This window comes from Delphinus delphis, chromosome 5 (assembly GCF_949987515.2).
Source record: "Delphinus delphis chromosome 5, mDelDel1.2, whole genome shotgun sequence".
Classification (NCBI taxonomy): Eukaryota; Metazoa; Chordata; class Mammalia; order Artiodactyla; family Delphinidae; genus Delphinus; species Delphinus delphis.
In genome coordinates, this window is record NC_082687.1 from 122,731,601 (window position 1) to 122,755,320 (window position 23,720).

At 40.3% G+C, this 23,720-nt stretch overlaps 1 protein-coding gene across 1 annotated transcript in view; it reads left to right on the top strand.

The window, feature by feature from the left end:
- The first annotated feature begins 547 nt into the window (after positions 1 to 547).
- FAT4 (FAT atypical cadherin 4) overlaps positions 548 to 23,720 on the top strand; it is a 172,455-nt gene continuing 149,282 nt past the window's right edge. Inside the window, exon 1 of the mRNA XM_060012960.1 lies at positions 548 to 7,064. Coding sequence (XP_059868943.1) covers positions 1,890 to 7,064 — 5,175 coding nt within the window. The 5' untranslated portion in view covers positions 548 to 1,889. The remainder of the gene's footprint in view (positions 7,065 to 23,720) is intronic.

A 23,720-nucleotide genomic window follows, 5' to 3' on the forward strand; every position in this document is an offset into this window, starting at 1 on the left:
TAACAACCTAACGGTCTTCCCCCAGAACCCATCACTAAAGTTATTTATCTGCAAACCTGACCCCACCCCCATCTATTCGGCGGCAGCTTTTTGCTGTTATTGCTCAGATGCCGGCCAAGATGTGACCAAAAAGAAAAAAAAAAAAGGGTATAAAAAACCCCACCCCACCCCCTTCTCAGCGCCTCCTACACGCCGAGCTCCCACACCCCACAGCCTACAATCCTCCGAGAGGCTGGAGTGATTAGCATCCCGAGAAGCCAGTCGGAGGTAGAAGAAGTCGGAGAGCGCTCGCGGTAGGAGTGCCAGGCGGGGCTGCTTTAGCTCCGGCCCAATGGGGCTGGGGCGAGGGAGGGGCAGTAGGTGACAGCACGGGGAGCTAGGGGGAGTCTGGGCAAACTAAAGTGCGGGGATCAATGAGTGGCGAGCAAAGTTTCTGAGTCCTGCTCCAGCTCGCGGTCTTCCCTCCCCCTCTGTGTTTCGACAACGCGGGGTGTGTGTGTGTGTGTGTGTGTGTGCGCGTGTGCGCGTGTGTGCGCGCGCGCGTGCGGCGGGGAAGGGGCGGGGAGAGTGTGAGGGAGCAGCCGGAGGTTGAGAGGGGCTCGCGGAGCTCCAGCTCCACAGCGGTACAACCTTCAGCCCGGGCAGGCGAGAGGGAGAGCGCTGACAGCCGCCGTCCCGAGCTGCCGCGGGCGCGGCCACAGCCCAGCGCCGACTTCCCCGCCTCCACCGCCAACGGTGAAGGAGAAAGAGGGATCCACCACCCCCCCGCCCCAAACCAAAAGCCTTGTGGATTACAAAGTGAAACTGACACGGGACAATAAAAGCAAAGGCAAAGGGCACGAGGTCAGGGGCGAGGCGCACTAGAGTGGGCTTCTGACTGGGGCCGCCGGAGAAGGAGTCCCCTGGCATGGTGAGGGGAGGGGACTCGGGGACAGCGCGCTGCTCCTGCCCGACCCCGGCGAGGCCGAGAAGAAAGCGGGACCTGCGCTCGATTTGGATGTACAAATAATGGGTCGGCAGGCGTCCCGGCAGAGGTAAAAAAAAAAAAAAAAAAAATGCTGAGGCGCGCTGGATTTTGCCTGTGCCCAACTAAGGGCTCGAAGCCGCAGCAGGGGCGGCGGCGGCTCCTGCTGGAGGAGAAGGGACGGAGCTGAGCGCTCCCGGGTACCGGAACCTAGCGCCAAAGCGAGCGCTTGGAACGCAGTTTGCTAGCTGCCCGCGCTCAGACGCCGCCGCCTGGGCCTCAGCGGCCACTTCTGCAGCCCTGTTGGAGGGGCGTTGCAGCCTCGTTCTTGAGGAGAGGGGACTCGAGGAAATCCCTCGTCTCCAGCTTTTGGGAAAGCAATTTGATAATCTCCAGGTTCCCCATCGCCCCCTCCCCAGTGCGCAGTTGTTCTTTCCACACACCGCTACGGACGTTTGTCCTTCCCTCTTCAGTTTCTTCGCCTTGGGTAAGTTCTAAAGTTTCTGAAGACAATTGTTTGCAATGATTCCTCATATACCTTAAGTACAGGCAACCTCTCCCAACTCACATCCACCCAGCCGAAAACGCTCAGACTTTCTGGATTCGAGAACAAAGTGAAGGGGGAAAATATAGGAGGTTTGAGAAACTTTTCTGGGGACTCGTCAACAAACAGGAGTGCCCCGAGGGATGCCCTGCCGCTTTTCCTCAAGGCATCTCTCCCGCGCTAAGCGTCCAGATGGCTACCTGGAGCCTTTTGCTGATGCGACTTGCTTCTGCTGGACTGGAGGTTCTTTGAAATAGCAGAGCTCCCAGACAGATACATCGGCTGCATGTTTGCTGGTGCCTACTTGATCCCTGTCATTATCACTCTTTTTTGCCTCACCTCTTCCTTCTCTTTATCACACCGTTCCAGGGAGCCAGGACCATGGACTTGGCAGCAGACAGGGCTCCTGGCCGCCCGTGGCTCCCGCTGCCCACTTTATCATTATTTCAGCTCCTTCGCGTCTTTTGGCTGCTGTCACTGCTACCGCGGCCGGCCCGGGTCAGCGGGGCCGAGCAGCGCCAGGTGTTTGAGGTGCTGGAGGAGCAACCTCCCGGCACGCTGGTGGGTACCATCCAGACGCGCCCAGGCTTCACCTACCGACTCAGCGAAAGCCACGCCCTGTTTGCCATAAACAGTAGCACCGGGGCCCTGTACACCACTGCCACCATCGACCGCGAGAGCCTACCCAGCGACGTGATCAACCTGGTGGTTCTTTCCAGCTCACCCACCTACCCCACCGAAGTGCGAGTGTTGGTGCGGGACCTCAATGACAACGCCCCGGTCTTCCCTGAACCCTCGATTGTGGTCACTTTCAAGGAGGATAGTAGCAGCGGGCGGCAAGTCATCTTAGATACGGCCACCGACTCAGACATCGGCTCCAATGGTGTGGACCACCGGTCCTATCGCATCGTCCAGGGCAACGAGGCGGGTCGCTTCCGCCTGGACATCACCCTGAACCCGAGTGGCGAGGGCGCGTTCCTGCATCTGGTGTCCAAGGGCGGGCTGGACCGCGAGGTCACGCCGCAGTACCAACTACTGGTGGAAGTGGAGGACAAGGGAGAGCCGAAGCGGCGGGGCTACCTTCAGGTAAACGTAACTGTGCAGGACATTAACGACAACCCCCCAGTTTTTGGTAGTTCCCACTACCAGGCGGGGGTGCCTGAGGACGCGGCGGTGGGCTCCAGCGTCCTCCAGGTGGCGGCAGCGGACGCGGACGAGGGCACCAACGCGGATATCCGCTACCGGCTGCAGGACGAGGGGACCCCCTTCCAAATGGACCCCGAAACTGGGCTTATCACGGTGCGGGAGCCCCTGGACTTCGAGGCCCGGCGCCAGTACTCGCTTACCGTGCAGGCTATGGACCGAGGCGTGCCTTCCCTCACTGGGCGCGCCGAGGCGCTGATTCAGCTGCTGGACGTCAACGACAACGACCCTGTGGTGAAATTCCGCTACTTCCCTGCCACCTCACGCTACGCCTCGGTAGATGAGAATGCTCAGGTGGGCACTGTGGTGGCTCTGCTCACCGTGACGGACGCAGACTCCCCCGCGGCCAACGGGAACATCTCTGTGCAGATTCTTGGGGGCAACGAGCAGCGCCACTTTGAGGTGCAGAGCAGCAAAGTGCCGAACCTGAGCCTCATCAAAGTAGCCAGCGCCCTGGACCGGGAGCGCATCCCTTCTTACAACCTAACAGTTTCTGTCTCTGATAACTACGGGGCGCCCCCTGGCGCAGCGGTTCAGGCGCGCTCTTCTGTGGCGAGCTTGGTGATTTTCGTCAATGACATCAATGACCACCCTCCCGTCTTTGCCCAACAAGTGTACAGAGTGAACCTGAGCGAGGAGGCACCCCCAGGAAGCTATGTGAGTGGAGTGTCTGCCACTGACGGCGACTCTGGTCTCAATGCTAATCTGCGTTACAGCATTGTCTCTGGGAACGGACTAGGTTGGTTCCACATCAGTGAACACAGCGGCCTGGTGACCACTGGGTTTGCTGGGGGCTTGGACCGTGAACTCGCTTCCCAGATTGTACTGAATATCAGTGCTCGGGACCAGGGGGTTCACCCCAAGGTTTCCTATGCCCAGCTTGTAGTCACCCTCCTGGATGTGAATGATGAAAAGCCAGTATTTACCCAGCTGGAAGGATATGAGGTGTCTGTGGTTGAGAATGCCCCAACAGGGACTGAACTACTGGTGCTTGGGGCAACTGATGGGGACCTGGGTGACAATGGGACAGTGCGTTTCTCCCTCCAAGAGTCTGAGACTGACCAGAGGTCCTTCCGTCTGCATCCTGTGTCGGGGAGGTTGAGTACTATCTCCTCCTTGGACAGAGAAGAGCAAGCTTTCTACTCCCTGTTGGTTCTGGCCACAGATCTGGGCTCCCCTCCCCAGTCATCAATGGCTCGAATCAATGTGAGCCTCCTGGATATTAATGACAACAGCCCTGTGTTCTACCCAGTCCAGTACTTTGCTCATATTCAGGAGAATGAGCCTGGAGGTAGCTACATCACCACAGTGTCTGCCACTGACCCAGACCTGGGTCTCAATGGAACTGTCAAATATAGTATATCAGCCGGGGACAGGTCTCGGTTTCAGGTCAATGCTCAGAGTGGGGTTATTTCTACAAGAATGGCCCTAGACAGAGAAGAAAAAACTGCTTACCAGTTGCAAATAGTGGCTACCGATGGTGGCAATTTACAGTCTCCAAACCAGGCAATAGTAACCATCACTGTATTGGACACTCAAGACAACCCACCTGTATTCAGCCAGGCTGCCTACAGCTTCGTGGTCTTTGAGAATGTGGCTCTGGGATATCATGTGGGTAGTGTGTCTGCATCCACCATGGATCTCAATTCCAACATCAGTTATCTCATTACTACTGGGGATCAGAAAGGTATGTTTGCTATCAACCAGGTCACTGGGCAGCTTACCACAGCAAGTGTGATTGACAGAGAAGAGCAATCCTTTTATCAGCTGAAAGTAGTAGCCAGTGGGGGCACAGTGACTGGAGACACTATGGTTAACATAACAGTTAAGGATTTAAATGACAACTCTCCCCATTTCCTTCAGGCAGTAGAGAGTGTGAATGTGGTAGAGAATTGGCAGGCAGGTCACAGCATTTTCCAAGCCAAAGCTGTGGACCCTGATGAAGGTGTCAATGGCATGGTACTCTATAGCCTGAAGCAAAACCCCAAGAACCTCTTTACTATCAATGAAAGGAATGGTAATATTAGTCTGCTAGGACCCCTGGATGTTCACGCTGGTTCCTACCAGATAGAGATCTTGGCATCTGATGTGGGTGTTCCTCAGCTCTCCTCTAGTTTCATCTTAACAGTTTATGTCCATGATGTAAATGACAACCCACCAGTGTTTGACCAACTTTCTTATGAGGTCACCCTTTCTGAGTCAGAACCTGTGAATTCTCGATTCTTTAAAGTGCAAGCTTTTGATAAGGATTCAGGAGCAAATGGTGAAATTGCATACAGCATTGCTGAAGGCAATACAGGGGATGCTTTTGGCATATTCCCAGATGGTCAATTGTATATAAAAAGTGAACTGGACCGTGAACTTCAAGACAGATATGTTTTACTGGTTGTTGCTTCTGACAGAGCAGTGGAACCCCTTAGTGCTACTGTGAATGTTACTGTAATTTTAGAAGATGTAAATGATAACAGACCTCTTTTTAACAGTACCAATTACACATTTTACTTTGAGGAAGAACAGAGAGCTGGGTCGTTTGTGGGCAAAGTAAGTGCTATAGATAAAGACTTCGGGCCAAATGGAGAAGTAAGGTATTCTTTTGAAATGGTGCAGCCAGATTTTGAGCTGCATGCAATTAGTGGGGAAATTACAAATACTCATCAGTTTGACAGGGAGTCTCTTATGAGGCGGAGAGGGACTGCAGTGTTTAGCTTTACAGTCACTGCAACAGATCAGGGGCTCCCTCAGCCTCTCAAGGATCAGGCCACAGTACATGTTTACATGAAGGACATAAACGATAATGCTCCCAAGTTTTTAAAAGACTTTTACCAAGCGACAATATCAGAGTCAGCAGCCAACCTGACACAAGTCTTAAGAGTATCTGCCTCAGATGTTGATGAAGGTAATAATGGACTTATTCATTATTCTGTAATAAAAGGAAATGAAGAAAGACAGTTTGCTATAGACAGTACCTCTGGTCAGGTGACACTTATTGGCAAATTAGACTATGAAGCAACAGCTGCCTATTCCCTCGTAATTCAAGCAGTGGATTCAGGGGCAGTTTCCCTCAATTCGACTTGTACCTTAAATATTGATATTTTAGATGAAAATGACAATACCCCTTCTTTCCCTAAATCAACACTATTTGTTGATGTTTTGGAAAACATGAGAATTGGAGAACTCGTGTCCTCTGTTACTGCAACTGATTCAGATTCAGGTGACAATGCTGACTTACATTACAGTATTACTGGGACTAACAATCATGGAACTTTCAGCATTAGCCCAAACACTGGGAGTATTTTTCTTGCCAAAAAATTGGACTTTGAAACACAGTCTTTGTATAAATTAAATATAACAGCAAAAGACCAAGGAAGGCCTCCTCGTTCATCTACAATGTCAGTGGTTATACATGTGAGAGACTTTAATGACAATCCTCCTAGCTTCCCTCCTGGGGATATTTTCAAGTCTATTGTTGAGAACATTCCCATTGGAACGTCTGTCATTTCAGTGACTGCACATGACCCTGATGCAGACATTAATGGGCAACTCTGCTATACGATCATCCAACAGATGCCAAGGGGCAACCACTTTGGCATAGATGAAGTCAAAGGTACTATCTATACAAATGCCGAAATAGATCGGGAATTTGCTAATCTCTTTGAGTTAACTGTAAAAGCCAATGATCAAGCTGTGCCTATTGAAACTAGACGGTATGCTTTGAAAAACGTGACCATTTTGGTTACAGACCTCAATGACAATGTTCCAATGTTTATATCACAAAATGCCCTGGCTGCCGACCCTTCAGCTGTGATTGGTTCTGTTCTGACAACAATTATGGCTGCCGACCCAGATGAAGGGGCGAATGGAGAGGTGGAGTACGAGATCATCAATGGGGACACAGACACCTTCATTGTGGATCGTTATAGTGGAGACTTGAGAGTGGCTTCAGCGCTGGTGCCTTCTCAGCTGATCTATAATCTCATAGTCTCAGCAACAGACCTTGGCCCTGAAAGGAGGAAATCAACCACTGAATTGACCGTCATTCTTCAGGGCCTTGATGGACCTGTTTTTACACAACCCAAGTATATCACTATTTTGAAGGAAGGAGAACCCATTGGCACCAATGTGATATCAATAGAAGCAGCTAGCCCTAGAGGATCTGAAGCCCCCGTGGAGTATTATATTGTTTCAGTCCGTTGTGAAGAAAAAACTGTGGGACGTCTCTTTACTATTGGACGACAAACTGGCATAATTCAGACTGCAGCCATTCTGGACCGCGAACAAGGAGCCTGTCTTTACCTGGTGGATGTTTATGCCATAGAAAAATCAACTGCTTTTCCCAGAACACAGAGAGCAGAGGTAATGATTTTGTCATCCCTTATGATTATTTGTTGATGTGTTTTTTAGGAAGATTGTTCTCTTTATATTTACTTTCTATAGTAATTTACCTTTACTGTTGATTGTTCATTTTACTGACAGGAGCATATAAAAATGTTCTGTCACACAGACTAACAAGAATTACATGCAATTTAGCCTCAATCCTGATCAAAACCAAACAATGGACAGTTTTTACCTTATATTTCATCTCACACCATGATATGTGTAAGGCTAATGAGAGCTCTTTAGCCATTTCAGAAGTACAAAAAAAAATATTCATTTATCTAAGTTACATCACCGCACTAAACTAAACACCTCACAGTAAGGAAGTCTACCAGAGAATGAGCAATTTCAGACTTAAGAAATCCGTATTCCAAAATGAAGAGCTTTGGTACAAATCAGCATTATAGCATGGCTTTCAAGGGGGAGTGGCTGTGGACTGACAGTTTACATCAGGACGGTATTAACTTTCACATCCTCAGCAGTCTTGGCAGTTCCTTTATAGACAGTGACTAATTTCAATGTGCTGGGCCAAGTTTGGGGAGATTCCTGATTTCATCTGCCTTCACATTTTAGGCACTATCTTCTGACTTAGAGTAATCCTCTCTCTTCCCTCTTGAACTAAAGCATGTAATGTGCTGTGAATGATTAGAGATTAGAAGCTGTTTCTTGAGACAAAACTGTGTTGTTCAATGCCATGGTATAGGTACAAGTTGTTCTGTCTGCTGATGAGCAAGAAACTAGTGTTTCAAAGCGTAAGCCAAAAGATTTCAAGCTTGGCCTTTCCCGGGGTATATTTTTGGCTGTTACTACCTCAGTGTTTCATTGATTTGCTTTTTAATTGAACTACTTCCAATGTTGTTCTGATAATCAACTAGAAATGATATAGCTGTACTCTGGAAAGCTCGTTTGCCATTTCCTAAGTTCTCTCTCCTCACTCCCTTCAAAGAGATTCTGGTGTCACTCAGCCAAAAACACAAAATATCAAATGTAGTTGTGATACTCGGCAGTAACCCAGACACAACATGCTAGTGAAACTGAGGCTCATGTGTTTGTTTTCTTGCTTTTTTTTCTTGTTTTTACAGAGGTGAGGGGTTTTCTTCATTTAAAAATGTTCATTTATTATTATTATCTTTCTGAATCCCCTGTGATTTTTTTCTCGTTAGCTAGCTATGTCTATTCTATGGATGGAACAGTATATTCATGGCCTTAGAGATATAATTAGAGATATAATTCTTAATAGAGATATAATTCTTAGAGATAAAATTTTAAGTGGAATTCAGTTTTATCTTATACACATAGACCTGAAGAAACTTTTAACCCATATGTCCTCTTTTACCTAATTAGTTTTTTAAAGATCTTAACATACGTCTTACTTATTGAGCTATTTGGTTTAACTCAGGCTATGATTTACATGTAATTTTATTTTGATTTGGGGTTATTCCTCCCTTAAACCCACTCCCTGGCTCTACCTTCCTTCTCTGGAATTATTTCTTAGATGAAGAGATTTAAGCAGCTATTAAAGACAGGTAGTTAAGTCATTCTAGACTTTAAATTTGTTAAACTGTAAAACAAATTATGTTATTGGTTGTTTGGTTCAATGCATTACATTTTCTCTGCAGTGAGAATAAATGTCCATTGTTTTCATTAGAAGATTTATTTAGTCTTATTATTTATCCATGAGATATGCAAAGATTAGCTTAGCTTAAATTTATTAAATAGTGCTGTTTCTGCATTAGGCACGAGGACTAAAAATTAATGATTATAAACCATTTTGTTAGTAATAGGGGATTATATGTCTGTTACTTTTTTTAACCTCAAATAGCACCGATATGAAAAGTTATTTATATTTACTGTAGCCTATTTAAAAATCTGGAGAGAATTCATCATGATGATTTTTTTATGAGAAAAAAATTGTTTGTCAGGGTACCTTCTGTGAACTGAAGTGCTGAAATTGTAAACCAAGTTTGAGTTCCCAAGCTCCAACCACTCCTAAAATTAAAAGCAAATGTGTTTCTTCAAAGAATATTGAAAGCAGTAGTTGGGAGCTAGAATTTCATATTATTATTGGTTGTATCTTTCAAGTGTATACAATAAAGTTTTTTTCCTTCTGCTCAAACAGTTAATTTACCGTGATTCTGCAAAAAGAAGCTGTAAATTACCTCTGGTTGTCAGAGGTGATATTTCAATTGTTTGTTTCTAAGTGTAAACTTTGCTCCAATGCATTTTTTAACAATTTATTCGTGTACACTGATAGGAGTCTGGGTTGCTTACTCAGGTTTCTGGCTAGAGTCATGGCTGATCACATTCCGTGGACAAACAGAGGGTCAGTGGGTAAAAGAGAAATGATTTAATCTGCATTCTTTTTCAAGCTCTGACACTTGTGTGTGTGGGGGAAGGGGGCAGTGCTGGGGACTTGGCTCTGATACTTCTCATTCCAGAGCTCTGTCCAGTTGTACACCTTCACTGCCCCTACCTGTCATAACTAAAACTTTGGCATGAATGAGAGTGTCTTTGAAGGATGGCTTTTGTGTTGCAGACACAAGGTTTATTATCCTTTTATTTTATATCTTTGTATTCTAAGAAGAGTCTTGATTATGTTAGAATAGCTCATATACACTTTGTACCACTTTTTTAGGTTCAACAAGAAAATTGGAGCTGTAGCACATCCATAAGCATTTCTCTTTTAATATGTGTTTTATGGGAACATGCATCTTAGGGACTGGGTTGGACATCTTGAAGGTCAAAGGCTTTGTCTCATTGGTCTTTATTTCTTTTATTTTTTACACCTTTATTGGAATATAATTGCTTTACAATGTTGTGTTAGTTCCTGCTGTACGACAAAGTGAGTCAGCTATGTGTATACATATATCCCCATATCCCCTCCCTCTTGAACCTCCCTCCAGCCCTCCCTATCCCACCTCATTGGTCTTTATTATCTCCTAGTATTATATCTCCTTGATAATAATATCTCCTAGAGCCTGGTGTATAGTAGGTGCTCAGTACATGTTTGCTGAATGAAATGGTAGAAGAGCTAAGACTGGTGTGTGCATTCTTGTGCTTCAGGAATAATCAGCAGAGAGAAGCCGGGGGAATAAAGGAGGTTAGTAAATTTGATCTTGATCATTATTTGAACTAAGGACGTAAAGACATACTAATTATGTCTGTTCTACAAAGGAACTGAGAATTGTCAGAAGACTCAAAGAGGAAAGAGGAATTTAGGTGGGTGGTCTCACATGGAACTTAGGGTTTAAATGGAGAGAAATACTGTATATGCTTCTAGGTTGCAGTTCTCAGATTTGTCGGTCACAAGACCCCAAGAGCTTTTGCTTGGGTGTGTCTTATCTATTAATATTTATATTTTGAACATTAAAACTGAGAAAAATTTAAAATGTTTATTAATTTCTTTAAAATCACATTAACCATATAACATATTTTTATTTTATTTTATTAAAAGAACTTAATTTTGCCAAACTTAAAAAATAATGAAAAGAGAGACATTATTTTACATTTTAATAAATCCCTTTAATATCTGGCCTAAGAGAAGACAGCTGGATTCTCAAATCTTCTTATTCCATCTACTGCAATATTTCTTTTGGTTAAAGTACATGAAGATAATCCGTTCTCACTCAGATAGACAAAGCTGGATAAGGGAAAGATATTTTGATATCCTTTTCAGATAATTGATGATTTTCTTTTGATACTACACCGGAATTCCACAACTGTCTGTTTCTTAAAACTTACTTGCAATTAGGAATCTGAAACCCTACCATTGAACTTTTCATACTTTGTTGAATGAAAATACTGATCTATCTTGCATTCTGAATGGAAATTTTACCTGTGTGTGACTTAGAAATATCAGGCATTGATCATTTAGAAAATACTGGTTATAACTGATAAGGATCTTATCAAAAGAGTCGTTAAATATATTGATTCACAACCTCATGGTGATGGTTTGAAGTTTTCCAAATTTGAATTTTCACTTGTAAGCTCAAATTTTATCATTAGTAATTAGTTAGTTGTTGTCCTGATGTATTAGGCTTCCTTTGTTCATTTTCAAACAAACAAAAAAGGTCTGTCACATACCAAATCTAAAAAAAGTGTAGTTTCTCTGTCAGTTGTTCTTTCAAGTAAAAATTGTATTCTGTAAATAAAGCACCTAGTTCAGCCTTCAACTCAATCCATCACACACATGCTTTTCTTTGAGGCTACTTACAGTGGTACAGATTAATGGTTCTTTGTCCACGTTTCACTATTTGTCACCCAAATATTGAAAAGACATCAGGATCTAATGGTCTAGATTTAATAATATTAATCATTTTACTGTTTCTTCAAGGAGAGTTCTTCAGTTTTTAAGTGAAACTGGCATTTCATTTTTACTGTGCCTAGAAAGTGAAGACTACAATTAGGGCTGAATACTTTGGAACTACTGCTTTGCTTTGTGCTAAGGCACCAGCAGTTTTACCTGCCCTTTGCTTTTGCACCTCTAGTGTAAATGTCAACATAGTGAAAAGGCAAACAATGTTTTGTATAATTATGACCACAGTTTTTTTAATTTCCCAGGCATCTTTAATGGGTCTCTGGTATGCCTAGGGCCCCATGTTCCACAGTGGGAGAACCATTGGTCTAGGCACTGAGATTTTTGCAATTCAGTAAAAAAAAAACAACAAAAAAAGCAACTAGAAATATTCTATTAAAAGTGTGTTTAGAATGTTAAGTGAACAAATTATGATTGCGTTTAGATTAGAAATGAGTTTTAGCAATTGATAATAAATAAATTTATTTTTACAGTGAAACCATCAAGAGTTCCAGGAGAAATGATGGAGGCGTTTGTAATATCAATACTGAATATCAAGTTTAGAAATGATTTTCTTCCAAAGGGTTTAGAAGAAGAGTTAGTGCACCTTACATTAAATGTATGTATATCTTGTGTGTCATTCCTCACAGGCAAAATATAAGCAACAGAACTGAATATTTAATAATAATGATAATAATTATTATAAAATTTATTGCATATCACTATGTTCAGTCATTGACCTGAGTGCTAAGTGTTTCTTTAGGGATTTTTATCATTTGAGCCTCACAACAACGTTAGTCATATCACTCCCACTTCTTAGATGTGGAAACAGTCTCAGAAAAGTTAAATGATTTGCTTAGGTTCAGATTGATAGAAAGAAAAATCACATCCAGACTTGCATAATCCATTATTTGTGTTCATAACTACTGTCCTATAAAGACAGGGTCATCTGTGGTCTTTGTTAAGGGAGGGGCTTTTTTACTCCATAGATAAAAGTATAGATGTATGCTTTTGCTAATCTTGTTTTCACACCCTTATTGGTGTTAAAAACTCTTTGAAAAGTAGTATTATGTATTGTCTGAACCAAGAGAAGCATGACTTTTGCTGCCTCAATCAAGGCCATCAGCAGATGCTGTACATTCCTATGGGTCAGTTACTGGTAGCAGCAAGGATTCCAAGTTGAGGACCTGTGGAGGTGTTTTTGGAGCAGGGAAGAAGGGTGAGAATATGAGAGAGGGGCACTGGAGACAAAGGAAGCGCACACGTATATGCAGTGACTCTCCTCATTTACAGTACTGTACAGGTTGCAAACAGTTGCTTACATTATTTGTGGAGAATAGGTGGAGAATCCATTTTTGGATTTTCAGATGATAAGTCTTACTCTCCTAAGGAATAATGATGAAATTGTGTGGGTGGAGTGTGAGGATTATATTCAAAGGGAGAAAACATTTTCTTACTGCCTCGACTTTTGACTTCCCCATTGTTTTTTTTTTTAAACAATCTATGATTATTTTCTGATTCTATTTTTTCCCTGTTGGTATGTGTTTATTAAATGTATTAAACTGTGACTTAAAGGCCTCTATAAGTTTTCAAGACATGTATAAATGAGTATCACAGACAGGAATATTGATGGACAATTAAGCTCATGTTGCATAGTTCATATATGGCTTCAGGATGCTTGATTTGGTCTCTCTCTTTTGTTGATATATTTCCATAGACATAGTTTATTTTCTGACAGAGTTATTGTTTATTTCTCTCTTTGCCTTTATTAAAACCCAAATTATTTTAATCCTTTATTGTTCCATTAGATTTTGAGGCAACTACTCTAGGAATAGTTTTGAAAAGATATTTATATACTTCATATTTTGTGGAATCAATTTTCCATTGCACTGTCTGCAGCTTGCACTTTGCCATCATTACAATGAAAAACTGCCAAAGAACCTCATTAGCTGTGAGGGACTGTTGAGTTAGTGACTGTAAAGGATTCCACAGGCCCTGAGGTATGTCCTGTCTTCCAAGAATTAATATGTCTAAGGTTCAGCTCTTGATGAATATCCATGAAATTAGGTAGTATTCAGAATAAGGAGCTTGGGAGTGGAAACTGAAGAAGAGTAACTGGCAAGTGACATGGCCAAAATGAATTAAAGGGTTTCTTAAAGCCTCCTAGATATGGAATATGGTAAATATATTCTAATGCTTTCAGGCTTTAAGTAGTCTGTGACAACAGCAGCCAATTTTAGTAGTACAATAAATAAGGAGGAGAGAGTATGAAGAAGGCAGAGAAGTGAAAAATTTTAAAACTTCTGTTAGACAAATATCATTTATAAAATATGTGCATGTAATATATATATATATAGTACCATGTACTAACATGTATGCAACCATTGTACAAAGATTACTGGATTTTCCCTGGTGTTAAAATTCTGAGACAAAATGGGACAATAAAGTCATGAAGATGACAGAATCTAACTGGAAGATAATTTACACGTGGCAGTCAAGAATTGTCTCTAGGGATGCAGTTTCCAGACATGTATGCATATTTAGGAAACAATTAGGGAATAAAAACCAAGTTTTAAGGTATTGAGGAAATGTTGAGAGACATTTATAAACCCTGTTTGACAACTGGCAACTGGGAGCCAAGGGCATTGTTATGGATTATTTGTTTCAGATTATTGACATTTTTCTGAAATGTTTTATCATGTATAGATTCTAACATATATAAAGTGTTTACATTATGTCAGACACTGGTGAGCACGGGGCATTGTCTTGCCTTCACCATAATCCACGACATCTCACCATTTGACAAATGAGGATACCAAGGCTAATGGAGGTCAAGTTTATGGAGCTGGTTTATGGTGGAATGGAATTTGAACCCAGCAGTCTGACTTGAGTATGTATGTTTAATCCCAACACAACATGTTATAAGAAAGGTTGATACTTTCTATACTCTCATAGGCATACAAGTTTTACTGTGTAAAAAGTTGTTTTCATATTTTTATATTTCTTCATACTGGTGACTGAAGAAATATAGGGTAAAGTGAAGTTTAGTTAATGACCCAATAGTAGGATTACTTTAGGTCCCTATTAATCTTTATTTAGGTTAGGCTTGAATAAATGGACCTATGATGTCAGTTCTTCATTTTATTTTGCGATGTGCCGTGAGAATATATTTCCATTCTTCCAGTTACTGGCTCATTTACTTTCTTCCCTTTTCAGCAAAATTTTTGAAAGAGTTGCCTTTCCTGTCTTCTTTCTTCTCATTATCTCTTAAATCTACCCCCATCAGGCTTGGCTTCTGCCACTCTAGTAAAATTGCTCTTACGAAAGCCACCATGATAGCCACATGTTTACATCCATTGGGCAGGTCTCAGTGCCCACTGTATATATACTTCTAAGTAATCAAACTCTCAGGATTTTTATTCTGTTTCTTGGACCAGCTCCTTTTCAGCCTCCTTCACCAGCTTCTCTCCATGCTCTCAAATTTTAACTGTTGGAATATCCCTAGAATCAGTTCTTGAAAACCTCTTCCTTTTTAATCTACACTTATTCTCTTGAAGATCTCAATCAAACTCATGATTTTAAATAACATATGAACATATGAGTCCAAAATTTTGTCTCCACCCTGTATATCTCTCCTGAATTCCATATTCATATAACCAACCACTTACTCATTACATTTGATTAGTTTCTTAATACATATTTTAAATTAACATTTCCAAATCTGAGCTCTTGATATCTTCCCCAATAAAAACTGACTCAAGAACCCTCAGCCATCTCCTTTTCAATTGATGGCAACCCCAATCTTCTAACTGCTCGGGCCAAAAATTTGGTGTTCTTTGACTTCTCACTTTCACATCCTATGTGCACTCTGTCAGTTAATCTTGGCTCTCTCTTAAAAATATATCTAGGACTTCCTTGGTGGCGCAGTGGTTGGGAATCCGTCTGCCAATGCAGGGGCACGGGTTCGAGCCCTGGTCCGGGAGGATCCCACGTGCCGCGGAGCAACTGAGCCCGTGCGCCACAACTACTGAGCCTGCGCTGTAGAGCCCGTGAGCCACAACTGCTGAGCCCGCGAGCCACAGCTACCGAAGCCCATGCGCCTGGAGCCCATGTCCCACAGCAGGAGAGGCCACCGCAATGAGAGGCCCACCCACCGCAGCGAAGAGTGGCCCCCGCTCTCTGCAACTAGAGAGGGCCCGTGCACAGCAACAAAGACCCAACGCAGCCAAATAACAACAACAACAACAACAACAACAATATATATAGGGCTTCCCTGGTGGCGCAGTGGTTGAGGGTCCGCCTGCCGATGCAGGGGACACGGGTTCGTGCCCCGGTGCGGGAAGATCCCACATGCCACGGAGCGGCTGGGCCCTTGAGCCATGGCTGCTGAGCCTGCACGTCCGGAGCCTGTGTCGGCAACGGGAGAGGCCACAACAGTGAGAGGCCCGCGTACCGCAAAAAAAAAAAAAAAAAAAAAAAAAAAAATCAGAAACTGATCTTTTCTCATCACTTATATTGTTACTCCCTTTGTCTAAGATGCCATCATCCTTCCCTTGGATTATTGAAGACAGACATCTTCTTACTGATTTCCATCATTCTTTCCCACTCTTGTCTTTCCTTGCTCATCTTCTTTACTCATACTAGCTTCTTGCTAGTCCCAAAACTTGCTAGGAATACACCTGCCTCAAAGCTCTTGCTCCTGGATCCTCACTCTGCATAGAATGCTCTTTCCTCCAGAGCACCTACTTGGATAATTTCCTCCCACGCTTCCAAGTATTTGCTCATATCTCACATTCTAAGTGAGAACTAACCTTCCTTTACTGACTTATTACTGTAGCTCCCCACCCCCTCATCCTGCCTGATCTCCATTTCTCTATTACAGTGTTTCATATTCCTCCCCCGTAGAATTGATCAGCCCCCTTCACCAGCTTCTTCTCATCTCCCGAAATGGTAAACGCTGGGATGCCCCTGGAATCAATTCTTGCAATCCTTCTCTTTCTAATCTACTCTATTCCACTGAGGTGACGAGCCCAACCAATCTCATGACTTTGAATAATATATATACACTATAAGGTATAAGCGCATGTGTGATATAATTTGCTGATCTGTAATTTTGATTATATTTTATCTGTCTTCCTCCTGCTAGAATGAAGTTCCACAAGGGCAGGTGTATTTATCTGCTATGTTCACTGATGTACCTCAAGAGTCTAGAACATTAGTTGGAACATAGTAGGCACAAAGTAAATTTTTGTTGGATGAATGAATGAATAAATGAATGAATAACTAATGAATGGATGAGTTGATTTCCCTGCTTCTGTCCTTCATCTCTGTGATTTAGTCTAGCAGGTGGAATGATCCTTTAAAATGTAGGTCAGATCATTTCACTCCTTTGCTCAAAACCCACAGCTTTCCATTTCACTCGTAGTAAAAGCCAGATCCCTACAGTGAGCCCCAAGGCCCTTTGTGGCCTGCTCTCATCAGTCAGTCATTTCCTGACTTCTCTTCTTCTTGGCTGTCCCTCCCTAAGCTTGCTCAGCCGCTTCACTGTGGGCTGTGTGGCCCAGCCTCGGGAGCTCCTGCCTCACCGCCTTGGGCTGCCTGGGCTCTCAGCCTGGACTGCTGGCTTTGTGCTTCTCTCACATCTTTTCTCAAAGTCACCTTGCAAAGTTCTCATTCCCTCAACCTTCCTTCTTCTCTTTTCTTCTTTTCGTTTCTTCTTAGTCCTTATCATCACCCAACATAACACATATGTTACTTCTTTATTTTGTTTATGGTATGTCTTCCCTCTAAAATATATGTTCCACCGGGGAAACGTTTTCATCTGTTTATTATTGCTGTATTCCCATCACCTTCAATAGGGCTGGATCAATGCAGATGCTCAGTAAATCTTTGATAAAGTAAGGAATTACTGTTGAACATGCTGCAAATATGCTGCTTAAAGGCCAGAAGCTCAGTCAGTGATGCGTGCTGAAGGAAAGGAGTCATTTTTCATGTCTCAAGCCAAGCCATGGAGCTTCTTCTGAAATCAGTGAAGCTAGCTAATTGGCCAGGACTGATTTTCCTGGGTAGAATGACCGTGGCTGCGTGAATTGACTGGCTAAGAGCCTGTAACTCAATATCCAGAAATCTGTACTGTCTAAAGTACAGTGAGATCACTAATGCTTATTTTATAGACATTTTGGTAAAGTAGAACATTTTAGAGTATATATAACAATGTATGCTACTCTGTTACCATGTCTTCTCATTTCCTTAGAATTTATCAAATTTTGCTTTAGAGAGCAAATCTTAACTTACTGTAAACCATGTTTTTCTTTCTGCAAAAAAGCAGGATAACAATATTCTACTTTGGACATTGATACGTTTAAGTACTGTCATTTCTTCTCAAATTTACACCGTTGCTCAATATTTAACATCAACAGTATTAGTAAACTTGATTAATAAAATGCAGCAAATCAAATATTGTTTAACATTTCATTCTGACTGAAGTTTATGTGAAATAGTGCATGCTTTTGATTTGGAAGAAGCATGATTCAAACTTTTTCATGGTTACTCTCTGAATTTCATTTTTCTCATCTGTAAAATGGAAATGATTACCTGTTTCATGGCTTCTTGTGAGGGTGGAAAAACAAGGTGCTCACTAAAGTTTGTTAGTTTCCTTCCTTTTTCTCCAAAATGCAGATATGCACAGAACTATTAACATTTTAAAAAATGCTTTCTATTTCCAAAGTGTTTTAGAACTCTATTCCTCCTTTTTTTTTTTTTTTAATTTCCCTAACAAGTCTGTACAGAGGCATATCAGGTGTTTTTTGCTTCATTTTAAGGAAAAGGCACAGAGAATTTCATGATTTGCATGTGATCACAAATCTAGAGTAACATTTAGGTTTTTTCTGACTTTGGTCCACATGCTTGGCACTAAACCACACTGCCCGTCTGTGGTTAAATTGATGCTATTTACCTATCCATCGTTTTATTATTGTTGACATAATTCAGTAATAGTTATAGTCTCTTAAGGGAATTAATTTACTAATCCAGAAACTTTGAGAGGCTTAGTTGCTTATGAAACAAGCAAATTAAAATAGATTATTCAGTGTCTGTTTCATTTTAAAGCCTTCTCTCTCATTTAGATGAGAAATGTTCATCTCTCAGTTGTCAGATATTGATTACCATGAAATCATGTGTGTTTATCTGAGAACCTAATTTGAAAAAAAAATTTTTGTCAATTACTTAATGCAATTCTGTTAATTGAAGTCAAATTGGCTGGTCCCATCAAATATAGGTAAAACTATCTTTTCTTCAAAACTACTTTGTTTTTTACAAAACATATAAATGCTGGTAACTTCTTAAGTGAGAATTTTCTAATTCATAATTAAAATATTTCCCTGAAAAGAAAAATGTTTTATTACTTTCTGAAATTGTTCAAAAAAAGCAAATACCCAAAGAAGATGTGCTTACCTTCTGCTTGACATAGTGTTCTATAGTATGTAACTTTGTTTTTTAGTCAAGATATTTACTCTCTGTTTCTTTCTCTCTCCCTCTCTCTCTCTCTCTCTCTCTCTCTCTCTATATATATATATATATAATATATATGTGCATGTGTACATATACATATGAAGCCACTTCATGCTACAATGGGTTTGAAGCAGGTTACAAAAGTATATATACAATGAAAGGAAGATAAAATTGTTAAACTATAGGAAGTAAAAATAAGTGTAGCTAAAAAGTAATCCTGGAATATGTAAGATTAGCATACAGAAATGTATGACTTAGGTAGTCCACTAAGTTTAATTTTCTAAATGCCAAATCAGACAGAGAAATAAGATCAGGTAGATAAGTCATGGTGTCCTAGACTAAACAAGCACATACATAAGACAGTTAACAAAAGAAATATAGATTTTCTAAACCTTAAGGACCTAAGAGGAATTCTCACAGATGATCAAAAGAGATCTATTTTTAAGTGATGATTTTCTCAATGGTACTTTTACTAGTACAATGACAGATTTTCAATGTCTCCTATTATTGTGATGTCTTTGATTTATTTATTTATTTTTCCTCCCCCGGTTCTCTCTCTTTTTTTTTTTTTAAACATCTTTATTGGAGTATAATTGCTTTACAGTGGTGTGTTAGTTTCTGCTTTATAACAAAGTGCATCAGTTATACATATACATATGTCCCCATATCTCTTCCATCTTTCTTCTCCCTCCCTCCCACCCTCCCTATCTCACCCCTCTAGGTGGTCACAAAGCACCGAGCTGATCTCCCTGTGCTATGCGGCTGCTTCCCACTAGCTATCTATTTTACCTTTGGTAGTGTATATATGTCAATGCCACTCTCACTTTGTCCCAGCTTACCATTCCCCTCCCCATATCCTCAAGTCCATTCTCTAGTAGGTCTGCATCTTTATTCCCGTCTTGCCCCTATGTTCTTCTGACCTTTTTTTTTTCTTTTTCTGTTTTAGATTCCATATATATGTGTTAGCATATGGTATTTGTTTTTCTCTTTTTGACTTACTTCACTCTGTATGACAGTCTCTAGGTCCATCCACCTCACTACAAATAACTCAGTTTCGTTCCTTTTTATGGCTGAGTAATATTCCATTGTATATATGTGCCACATCTTCTTTGTCCATTCATCTGTTGGTGGACACTTAGGTTGCTTCCATGTCCTGACTGTTGTAAATAGTGCTGCAATGAACATTGTGGTACATGACTCTTTTTGAATTATGGTTTTCTCAGGGTATATGCCCAGTAGTGGGATTGCTGGGTTGTATGGTAGTTCTATTTTTCATTTTTTAAGGAACTTCCATACTGTTCTCCATGGTGGCTGTATCAATTTACATTCCCACCAACAGTGTAAGAGGGTTCCCTTTTCTCCACACCCTGTCCAGCATTTATTGTTTGTAGATTCTTTGATGATGGCCATTCTGACCGGTGTGAGATGATATCTCATTGTAGTTTTGATTTGCATTTCTCTAATGATTAATGATGTTGAGCATCCTTTCATGTGTTTGTTGGCAAACTGTATATCTTCTTTGGAGAAATGTCTATTTAGGTCTTCTGCTCATTTTTGGATTGGGTTGTTTGTTTTTCTGATATTGAGCTGCATGAGTTGCTTGTATGTTTTAGAGATTAATTGTGATGTCTTTTAGAATGTACTTATGACAAATTATAAAACTGCCATTCTAACAAATAATTTATTTATGGATCAAAAGAGATTCCCCCGTTGGTAGAGTGCTCTTGTTTGACTTTATTTCACGTAGTGGATTAATATTTTATAATCACATGATGAACATTCCTACTGAGGTTTTCACATTAGCGTATCTGCAGCACATCACAGGGGTAACCGGATGATAGGGTTTCGGTAAGATTATAACTTAATCCTTTGGTAAGATTTTAGCTTTACTTGTATTTTTCTAAAAGTTCATTTAAAGCAATTGGTTAAAATAGTTGGCCCACATCTAGCAACTTGTGTCTTAGATTGTGGCCATTTCTTAGAAACATAATTGAGTTACTAACTTCAGCTTGAATTAATTATATTGTTTTATTGTAGCATTTTTTCCTCACCGGTAGCTGTATGGTAGTCCTTTAATTGATACAAAAAGTTGACTCAGTCTCTTTTTTTAAGACGGTAACTTCAATTATCCACTAAAAAGATTAAAGTACTAATTCATGTATATGACTAAATGGGACAGAACTGCCTGTGTTGCAACTACAGCTTAATATTTTATTACTTTGCATAATAAAATAGGGAAAGTTATTTACTTATCCATTGAGGTTGTAATTAATTACAAGTAACTAATGAATCCTTAGTATTTCACGTCCACAGCCTGGCAGATTTAGAACACACTTGACCCCAGACTTGCTGGAAAATGAAGGAAGTGGGAGTAAAAATTTTCTTTATAGGACAAGATGCTTTGGGATTGGAGGGACCACATAAACTTGCCAAAACTTTGGGTCAAACTGAGCACAGATGGCCATAGCTGATAGAGGTGTCTATTATTGTATTTTCTTCTAGGCACTTTTCTGCCTGTGTGTCAGTGCGTTTATACTTAAATGAAGAATTTTGGTTGCTTGGCAACCAAGAGAATATACATTTAGAGAAAACATTTTTGCTAAGGAAAAAGAAATTGGTAGTTTTAGATACTGGATAGTGGAGGTTAGGGAGGTGTTGCTTTGAGCAGTATTAACATTAAGCAAAGGCAATTTTCCAGGAGAAAGGTGTTTGCTATATATGTCTAAAATTAAATAATTCACATTGTACATTTACTTCTTAGCTTGTCTCTACCTTCTACCTCAAGTACTATTTGAAAAAATAATGGCCTAAGTAAATGCATTAGGTTAGTTAATCAAACTTCTTATAGTGCACAGGGTAAACATTTGATGAAGTGAAACTCTAATTGAAATTTTATTTTCTGACTTTATTTTTTTCTAAAATTAATTATTTTAAATCCTCAATTAAAAGATTTAATATGTACTTCAATTTCTGAAAGAGTTCTATGTTATTCTTAATATTGAGTATAGTTGTGCACTGCATGATTAAATACTGAAATAAACATAAATTTGAAAGTTAGACTAATTTTATTCAAATCCTGGCTTTACCCTTTCATGCTGTGTGACCTTGAAGCAGAAGTTAAACTTCTCTGAGCTACAGCGCCTTCATCTGTTAAAGGGAGAGAATTCTAACCATTTATCTTAACCACTGAACATAGCAGTGCATATTTTCCTAAAAGTCTGTTGGTTTACTTTTATTGATGCTGCATTCAGTTATTTACTCCTTGTGTGGTCAAGAAGGCAATGATTAAAAAGAAAAAAAATGTAAACAGCTACTGGGCATGTAAATAGCTACTGTTTATATAGGAACTGTGATGACATTTCTAATGATACCATGTAGATGGGAAACAAAACCAAACTTACAAATTACATTTCCTAATTTTAGGGAAATTACTCAGGAAGCACATTGAAAAATACCTCTTTGGTTATTTTCTCATTCTACTATATCAGGTAGAAAAATAACTTTTAAATGATGGTGACTAATAAGCTGAAAGGTATAACTCAGAAAAGAAAGGTTATTACATAAGATAAGGAAATGGGTGTAGTGTTTAATTGTTTATTTGCATATAATTTAATTTAAGTAAATTTCAGGATTTGTCTTTTAATTTTAATATAATGTACAAACAGATAAGCATCTTCCAGTTTATGGACTGTGTTCTTTTAAAAGTATCAAATTTTGAAGTCATTTTAAAACACAGGCAGCCTACCTGGGGAAAACAATTAAAATAAAAACTTTGTTGAAAGACAGCCTGTTAGAAATTGGACTTCAGAAACAACCCTAAAACACCTTTATTTCAATTTAATACCATATCTGAAACATCTAGAAGAGACAGTTTTAAATATTCCAACAGTGCATTGTAAGCACTGCAACTTTACAAGTTTTATTTCTAAGAAAAATTATGTTAAAAACTGTTCATTTTACATGTGCTTTTCTGAATAAGGAGTCTTTCTGTTTTAAAAGAGGAAATGAAACATGGTACTGCTCTCTTAATGTGTTTGTTCTGATGTCAAGGCACTTTTATTGGAACAATTTTAAGCATACTCTGATTACAAAAGCAAATAAATTTAAGCAGATCTGGAGTGATAGGAAGATTCCAGTTTTTGTTGATTTCCAACTTCTGTAGCATACACTGTAGCATATACTTTGCAAATACATCATTTACTCCTCTTGAAAATTCTTTGAGGCACGTAACAGTATCTCCATTTCACAGATGAAGTATCAAGGGCCATAACAGTTTGAGTAAATTGTTTTGTGGTACAGCTGGATTTGAGTTCATTTGGTTTCAAAGCTTTTGTTCTTTCCACCACACTCTACAGCTCTTTAATTATTATAAATCGCTGTCTGTTAATGTAATAGAAAGAATGAGATTAAAAGAAAAAAACCCATAAATATAAAAGAAAGCATTGGTTTGAATTCTGACCAGATATAACCAGATCTTACTTTTTTGTTTGGAATATTTATACACTGAATATTCACTTTTTAAATACTGAACAATACAATCAAATAATATTTTTTAAAGAGTTAATAATCTTGCTTCAAAGAACATTACTTGCTTCAAAGATTAACCATGAATCTCATTAAAAGGCAAGACATGCTGAGGAATCACAGAAAATTTCTGTTTGCTAATGGTTGAACTTATGATTAACTGAATTAAATTAGATGTTAACTATCTTTGATATACCTAAACCGATCTCCTAATTAAATAGTTAAAAATGAATGAATCCATTTTTGCTTTTAATAATGGCTCTAGAAGAAAGAAAAAATAGGATAATTAACGTCAAATTAGTAACTGA